The sequence below is a fragment of the Sorex fumeus genome, unplaced genomic scaffold, assembly GCF_029834395.1.
Source record: "Sorex fumeus unplaced genomic scaffold, SorFum_2.1 ptg000064l, whole genome shotgun sequence".
Classification (NCBI taxonomy): domain Eukaryota; kingdom Metazoa; phylum Chordata; class Mammalia; order Eulipotyphla; family Soricidae; genus Sorex; species Sorex fumeus.
Genome location: NW_026606121.1, coordinates 6,122,927 through 6,131,608, shown reverse-complemented (window position 1 = coordinate 6,131,608; position 8,682 = coordinate 6,122,927). Strand labels below are relative to the sequence as shown.

Sequence of the window (8,682 nt, the reverse complement as noted above, 5' to 3'; positions counted from 1 at the left end):
GAACAAAGGCATGAGGATCCCGGGGCTGAGATCTCCAAGCCTGCTCGGATACGGGCTGAGCATCCTCCACCCAGATCCTCCATCTTCCAGTAGGCAGGGGTCACAGACACACCCACCAACTGCTCCCTGCCCCCCTCCCCCCCCCCCCCCCCCCGCACCAACGGCCAAGACCCAGAGACTATAAAACCCAGCTCTTGGAAGTGCATGGCTGCGCGACATCTTATTATCTCATTCTTAATTTACTCCCTGTGGTGTACCCAATATGCCAAATACCAGTAACAATGATGGGTCTCATTCTCCTAACCCTGAAAGAGCCTTGAATGTGGCATTTTTTAAAATCTCAGGGCTAGGGCGAAGGAGACGTTACTGGTGCCTGCTCGAGGCAATCGACGAACAACAGGATGATAGTGATCGTGATCGTGAACTCCCATGTTACAAAGCATAGCATGAACTGTCTTCTATGTCTATACAAAAAGGATATTGCTAAACCATACGAGTGACATAAAGAAAAGAGAAAAGCAATATAGGATTATTAGTGCTTGATGGAATTGGGTGTGCCTCAGGCGCTCTGTCGTGGGAGTAACTCAATAAACCTAAACTCCCTGAGGGAGGAACATGAACAAATCAATGTTATCCAACATGTAACAACCACCCAAAACCAGGTATAAAGTCTTTCCACCACTACAATTTTCTAAAGCCCTCTCTCTCTCTGGCCCCATTCGCCACTACTCAAACCACCGACTTCTATCCTTGTCAAGTGGTTTACCAGTATTTGGGTTTAATACACACTTTTTTGTGTCTCACCCCTCTGCTTCATAACATTTGAGTAACAAGCTCAGCACTTAGCTACATCTTCACTTATCATATTTATGTCTTTTTACAAGATAAATTGTGCCTACAAAATTCAATTTTTAGGATTGTTTTGTTTTGTTTTGGGGCCACACCCAGCGATACTCAGGGGTTACTCCTGGCTCTGAGCTATGGACTTAATCCTGGTGACACTCAGAGGACTATATGGGATGCTTGGGATTGAATTCAGTTTGACCACATGCAAGGCTAACGCCCTATCCACTGTATTGTCACTCTAGACCTCAGGCTTTTCAAATTCGGTTATTTTTGGGGGTTGGCCACACTAGCAATGCTCAGGGGTTACTCCTGGTTCTGCACTCAGGAATCCTGGAAGTGCTTGGAAAAGCATATGGGATGCTTGGGATTGAACCCAAGTCAACCACATGCTATGCAAGACTAGTGCTCTATCCTCTGTACTATCTCTCCAGCCCTAGGCCCTGTGGTATTTTAACCTCAGATTTTGTTCATCTTTTTTTTTCCAGCCGATTTCTGCTTCCCAACATGGAAGAGGATGCCAACTCATTCCCTGAGGAGGTGCTTTTAGCCAATGACCCTCTTGTGGAAAATGGTAATAAAGGTCTTTCCCTGGGGGCAGCCTTCCAACATCAAGGGGCACAAAGTGGCATGCTTCACAGTTGTCCTTGAGTTCCCTTTTTTTAAGGGGGACTTTATCGTTTCAGTTCATTTTTATTCCTCAGTAAGGAAGCTTAAATTGTTCTGTTTTCAGTTGAAAGAGAAAAATTTGAAAGTGGCAGACCATAGTTCTTTAGTTTCTAACATCTATTTAAAAATCTGATGCCATTTTTATCCCAGTCCTTTGAATATGACCTATTTTTGTTTTCTTTGCCTGGAAGCTTTTAGATTTAAAAAAAAAAAATGATGATCCAAAATTTTCTAAGCTATGCTGGGCACCAGGAGAACATTCCAGTCAGAATACCAGGTTCTGTGACCAGAGGGATTGTTCAAGGCCCTTGCCTTACACATGGCTGATCTGATTTTAATCACAGTACCTCATATTCCCCCCAGACACCTCGCCAAGAGTGAACCCGAGAGCAGCCTAATGTGCCCCTATCCTCCTGCAAATACCAGATTCTATGGTCCTTCACTCCCCACCTCAGTGTTTTGGGGTGTGGTGTGAGTAGTCAGCTGCCACTACCCAAACGCTAAGCTTCCTCTCACCACCACTTTTCCTCTCCCATTCTCCTGTATCTGTGAATTGGTTCCTTTTAGAATCCTTTTCCAGCCACACTGAGATTCAACATGAGTGAAGATAAAACCAATAGTTCTATTTGCTTTGTTTTACTAAAAGTTGCAGTCATTCTCTAAGATAGTAATTTGTGTGTTCGCAAAATGTGTGTGTATGGGCTCTCTCACCACGTCCATTTGGTGGCCTTGAACCTCTTCCCCACCCCTCCAGCAGCCGCCACCAACAGACACATGAAGGAAGGAACAGGGCCGCCAATCTGGTTGGTGATCAGTTGCAGTTTATTCCAATCTACATCCTGCTGTTTACTCCATTCTTCCCGTGTGCCTATTCCAATCTCACTGAGCACCTCATGACAGTCTCTTATGGCTCCTTATTACCATCTCCTACTTCCACCATGCTACTTTGTGTGCCCGGTATTAATAGCCCAGCCTCCTAGGATGAGGGTAGCAATTCCACCCATTTCAGATAGCACAATCAACATATGTAAAGCCCTTTTTTCTGGGGAAGCTCTTCTAAAACAAAGATCTCCTGCTAGGAGATCTGCTCTAGGGCAGAATTTCATCCAAGGGCGTATTTCTCCTTTCCTTAGTCCATAAACAATCACCTTAGATTTACTTCATAATTATCTTTCTAGTCATTTTTTATGGACACGGTAAGAGATACATTAAGCTTACAGGATGGCTCTCCTGAGAACATCTCGCTACATTTCCCAGACTACAGTGCTCAGGCCAGATTAGTCCTTCCTAACCTCAGCAGGGTCCTTATCAGTTGTTTCTCTTTGGATACAGAATTTGTCTGTGACCCTGCTCTTATTGTTAAGTTTTATGGCACTTGGCCTATCCCATTTTGATGCCAGGCTAGCTTACAGCTTGCCTTGGGTCCATCCAGTCCCTTCATTAGGACCTTGCTTTTGGGGTGCTTGGAACTAAGGGCCACTGAGGCTTAAGTCAAGTAAATATGACAGATGCCTAGGAGTAAATATTATTCAGAGTCAATTAACTCCCAAGTTACAAAAGCATAGCATAAACTGTTTTCCTGTTTCTATACAAAAAGGACATTGCTCTAACGTAAACTATGCAAAGGACATAAGAGAAAGAAAAAAGCAATATTTCACTTACATATACAAAATCCGGAGTTCTAACTTAGAAGGATCTGACCCTACAAGTCACAGGGTCTGATTTGGGGATATAGATGATTAACAGGGGTAGCAGAGCACAGAGGAGAAGTTTAAGATAAACCGTTATACAAATGGGAGCACTGTGATGGGTAATCCTACAAACCTAAGCTCCCTACGGCAAGGGAAAAAGGACAAACCAATGTTATCCTATAGTAGTTCTCAAACTTACTTAAATTATATAATTCCTTTATAGTCTTAAAAATTATTGAAGACTCTAGACTTTTATAGGCTATGCATTTCAATGTTTGTTGTACTAAAATTAGAACTGAGGCTCACAGAAGAGCACCTGCCTCACATCTGTGAGGCCCTGAGTTAGATCCCTTCCACTGCCTCCAGAAGCTGAAGAAATGTATGCTCACTTAAGTTAGAAATAATGAGTGGGTCAGAGAGACTCTGCAGTGGGAAAGGCATGTGGTCAAGCCAGGTTCAGTCCCTGACCACATATGAACTTGAGCATGGCAAAGAGTGAGTAAGCCCTGTGCAAAGTTGGGTGTTCCCCCAAACCAACAACAACAACAACAACAGAAGGGGGCAGGGGAGAAAGGGGAGAGAGAGAAGGAAAGGCAGGGTCAGAGTGAAAGCACCGCAGGTAGGGAGCTAGCTTTGCTCATGGCTGACTTGGGTTCAATCCCCAGTACTCCATATGGTCACTCCCCAGTACTCCATATGGTCACTCACCAGGATTGATCCTAAGTACAAAGGAATAAGCCTTGAGCAGTGTTGGGTGTGGCCCCCAACTCCCCTAAAAATAAAATCAGAGAGATAGGGAAGCCTAGTGTCTATATATTGCTTTGCTTTTGGGTTCATACCTGGCAATGCACAAGGCTTACTTGTGGCTTTGCACTCAGGAGTTATTCCTGGCGGTGCTCTGAGGACCATATGGGATGCTGAGAATTGAACCCGGGTCGGCTGTGTGCAAGGCAACTGCCCTACCTGCTGTACTATCGCTCCAGCCCCAGCCTAAAGTCTATAAAGAAGAGTACGGTTTAATGAGATGCTGGATTCTCTTTTAACCCTAGGCTTAGTCTGTTGCAAGCATCTGCCACGTGGGCTCGGCAAAACTCAGCTTCACACATCGAATGAAAATGTTAAAATCCAATAGTGTCTTTTTGCGTTATAGTGAAAATAGCCTTGATTTTGCAGACTCTGAAAGAGCTCCAGAGTCCTCCAGGTCCCAGGTTGCACTGTTTAAGAACCTTTGCCCTCAATGCATTGTCCATGAAGTTTGAGCTTGTCAGGGTTTTTTTGTTAAACTCATTTTTTTCTTTTTTGGTCACACCCGGCGATGCTCAGGGGTTCCTCCTGGCTCTGCACTCAGGAATTACTCCTGGCAGTGCTTGGGGGACCATATGGGAAGCTGGGAATTGAACCTGGGTCGGCCGCGTGCAAGGCAAACACCCTACCCACTGTACTAACGCTCCAGCCCTGTTGAACTCATTTTTATATGCTCAGAATGGCTCTTTGTTTTCTAACTCTTGCTTATTTCTAGAAAGAGATGCACCAGACCATTCAGAATTGGAGGAATCTTCTCCAGAAGCTGCAGAAAATACAGCCACAGGCTACTGGTAACTGCTCTGTGTGGGCACCTCCTGCCCTGCCCCCAACTGTAGCTTTCATCCCAGCTAGGGAAGCTGGCGTGTACATAGGCTGCAGGGCATGTTTGACACACAGTGAGCAGCTTGTGTCCTCTCTTGGTTAAGTTCAGGGAAAGAGCAGAAGAAAAGAGACATCCAGGCCAAGAGCCGGGAGCTGCAGCTGAGGAAGGACTTGAACATCCTGGAGATGCTGCACAAGAAGAAAGAACTCTCTATTCAGAAAATGAGGTGAGGACTGAGGAGATGGCTTCAAAGACTGGAGTACAACTGTGCTTGCTGGAACCCTGACTTCAATTCCTGGCACTGCATGATCCCCCAGCAGTGCTGGAAGCCACCCTTGAGCATCACTAGGTGTGTCTCCCAAGCTAAACCAACCAAACAGAACAGAGATGAGCACCCCCCCTCCCCAGGTGAGCACAGCCTCCACAGCCCTTTAGTTGCAATGCACAGGCTTCCTCCTACCTTCTGGGCACTCTGCTTAAATCCTGCAGAGAGCGGCCCCTTAGGAGGCGGTGCTCAGCTCAGACAGCCCTGCTCCTTTTCCACCCCACCTTGGTCACGGTGTGGTGGGCACCAACACCAGAACCAACACTCAGGTCACTCGACACTTTTTGATGTTGGTGAAGGTTTGAGACTTCCAACTCACAGACTGTGGGAACAACCAGCTCCTGTCCTGGCTTCCTCACTGCATCTATGAGTATGTGTTGCACCTGAGATTTCTAGTGGGAATTTGTTTGAAAGCAAGTTTCATGATACTTTACTCTGAAGTGCTTCTGTGTCAGCCCAGGACTGGCTCGGGTCTAGCAGATGTGAGACCCTTCAGTCAATTCCTGGCAAAGCATACCCACCCCCAGCACCTCAGGCGTGGCCCCTCTTTCAAACAAACAAGCAATTCATCTAAATGCTTCAGTGTTTCCTAAAACAAATTGAATATTCTTCTGCTTGATCCCAGCACTGTTATTTCACTTAACAAAGCCAAGAATGTTTCCCCGTTACCATCGTGAAGCCGCTTGTGTTGTGGTTCGTCCTCCAGATGTCCTCTCGAGTCAGTATTTGAGTTTTGTCTGTGGCCTTTAGTTGCGGTGAAAGTCACATAATGGAAGGATCCCACCAGGGCTCCCAAACCAGCAGGGATACTAAGGAGGGATGATGCCCTGTGTGGCCCCCTGGGACTCTCACTGTGGGACTCTCCAGTGCCCTTCATCTGTGCAGGTCCAAGTTAACTCTGCTCGAAGATTCTCAGCACAAGACCATTTAGGCTGAGGTCACCTGTCTACCTGCTCACCTGATAGGGTTTCCAGAAAGCAGCGGAATACTCTGCTATGTGCTGGATTGTACTAGAAAAATCTTGAAACCCTGATGGGTGAGAGGTCACTTAGTCCAACTGCCATCTTCTGGGCTAGTGGAGCAGTAGTGGAGAGCAAAGGCACCGAATTTCAGGGAAATATTGATCTAAACTCTGGTTCTAGTGTTCAGAAGCAAAAGCCCTGGATTTCAGGGCCATGCTGATCTAAACTCTGGTTTCAACTTTTAGAAGGGAGCTGCATGCTTGCCGCCAGAGGATGGATTTCATCGCCAAACAGCAGGCGACTGTGTCCGCCAATCTGGCTGTGGAGAGAGAGGCCAACAACATGTAGGTGGTTGCCTCTGGGCTGGGGGTGGGGCAGGAAGCAGGGGGCCGTGGGCTCAGCAGTGTCGCCGGGAAGCACTCTCATTTGTCAGGGTGTGTGTATCATGCACCTGCCGCATGCTAGAAGGCAACGAAACATACCAGCCTCTGCCTGTGTGTTGAGAACGAGACTGGAGCTTCCAGGAATGGGCGATCCAGTGGTCAGGCACTTGGGTATCACTGAAGAAGAGGTGCTGGGCTGCAGCGTGATGGTCAGGCTCATTCTGGGCCCCATGAGAAATACCCATGGGAATGGGCCAGTGTGGGGCCGGTCTAGGATACTGGGCGGGCTTGGCTAGCGAAGAAGCATCAGCACTGGCTTACTTAAGGGGGATGAAGAGATGCCTGCAAAACCACCCCACATGGGGCCACGTTCATCCCCAGCACCACATATGGCCCCCCAAGCACCACCAGGAAAACTCTTAAGTGCAGAGCCAGGAGGAAGCCCTGAGTACTGCTGGGTGTGGCCCCCCAAAAACACACACTAAAAGACCACCAGTTTGAACACAGCAGCCCAGAGACCACTCGTGCCTGCACACTAAGCTCCCCTGAGTGGTGCCTTGTCCTCCTGTGTCTATCCTGTTTTCTTGACGGCAGCCTCTGAGGCTCTCGGGGGCATTCTCTCACCTTCCCAAGGTCTCCCAACTGAGAGGTTCAGGGGGATCTTGGTCCTGACTCTCTGTCTGAAGCTCTGGAGGCAGTCAACCCACTCACTTCATGGAGAGAACAGGGGTATCCACCTGTTCGGGCTCCCGGAGCTGGGACTCCACAGGATGTAGGCCTGATGGAACACAACCTGGGCAGGAGCCTCCCAAGGCCCAAGGATGCAGGGATAAGGCCACTTGGAAGGGTTGGGGGTATACCCAGGGGTAATCTGGGGCCTACTCTGTGCTCACAGTTTGCCCCTGGGTGTACTTTCAGGACTATGCAATGCTGGGTATCAGATCAGGGATGGCTACATGCGAGGAGGGGCCTTACCTCCTGGACCATTTTTTTGATCCTTGGAAGGATTTTTTTTCTGGTTTGAGGGCCACACCCAGTGCTGCTCAGAACTCACTCCTGGATCTGTACTCTGGTATCCTTCCTGGTGTGTTTGGGGGACCATATAGGGTGCTGGGAATTGAACATAGGTCAGCTGCATGCAAGGCAAGCACCTGACCCAAAGTACTATTGTTCTGGCCCCCTGGAAGGATTTTTAAGCTTGCCTATCTTATTTATTTTTTTTTTTTGCTTTTTGGGTCACACCCGGCGATGCACAGGGTTATTCCTGGCTCATGTACTCAGGAATTACTCGTGGCGGCGCTCAGAGGACCATATGAGGTGCTGGGAATCGAACCCGGGTCCGCTGCATGCAAGGCCCTACCTGCTGTGCTATTGTTCCAGCCCCCAAGCTTGCCTATCTTTGAAAACAAATGCCCAAACCACTTCGTCTCATTCTGTCCCCATGAGGAGGTGACCAGGTCCTCTGGTCACTGTCCTTCTACACCAATCATCATGGGATGGCCGCATCTCTGAGTGTCATTGGGCTGCCTGTGGGAGAGGGGAAGAAGAAAGACTAGGCACAAGGACAGTCTCCTTGGACAGAAAGGAGAGCCAGAGGGGCTCTGTGTGGCTGCAGCCACAGATATCCCACTTCTGCTCTGTCCTATCAGGGAGACCAGAGCTTCCTGGCCACTTTCTGTGGCTGCAGTTCATGTGCAGTTGACCTTGTGAGTGATCTCTCTTGGAAGTGAAATGGCTGTGAAGGGGGCACAGAGGCTGAGAGAGGCCTTGCAGGACCCCCCATGGGCCTGGCCTCTGCTCACTCTTTCTCCTGTTTCTCCTGTCCCCAGTGCCGCTGTGGGCCGCCTCCAGGCAGTGTCCAGAAGCCTGTGTACTGAGCTGGAGAAGGAAGAGGAGCAGAAGTCCCAGCTCATGGCCATGTTGAGGGAGAACGAGTAAGTGGGACAGGAGCAAGGCTCGGCATCATTCAGGCTTGGTTCTGGCTCAGGGTGGGAGCAGAGTTTTAGGCAGTTGAGTAATGAAAGGGGGGGGGCTTTCTTCATTTTCATTTTGAACTGTTTTTATGTTTACGGATAAGTCAGAACAATAGCTCTAACACTCCATGTTCTCTTACTCAGTGGTCCGTGATGTCCTGTAGCCTACGGGTCCTTCTTGGGGTCACATCAGGCTGTCCTGCCTCCCA

The 8,682-nt window shown here is 48.4% G+C and overlaps 1 protein-coding gene across 1 annotated transcript in view; it reads left to right on the top strand.

Annotated features, from left to right (window-relative positions):
* The first annotated feature begins 1,350 nt into the window (after nt 1-1,350).
* CFAP74 (cilia and flagella associated protein 74) overlaps nt 1,351-8,682 on the top strand; it is a 39,376-nt gene continuing 32,044 nt past the window's right edge. Inside the window, exons 1-4 of the mRNA XM_056128336.1 lie at nt 1,351-1,417; nt 4,912-5,056; nt 6,363-6,461; nt 8,330-8,434. Of these exons, the coding sequence (XP_055984311.1) occupies nt 1,351-1,417; nt 4,912-5,056; nt 6,363-6,461; nt 8,330-8,434 (416 nt within the window). The remainder of the gene's footprint in view (nt 1,418-4,911; nt 5,057-6,362; nt 6,462-8,329; nt 8,435-8,682) is intronic.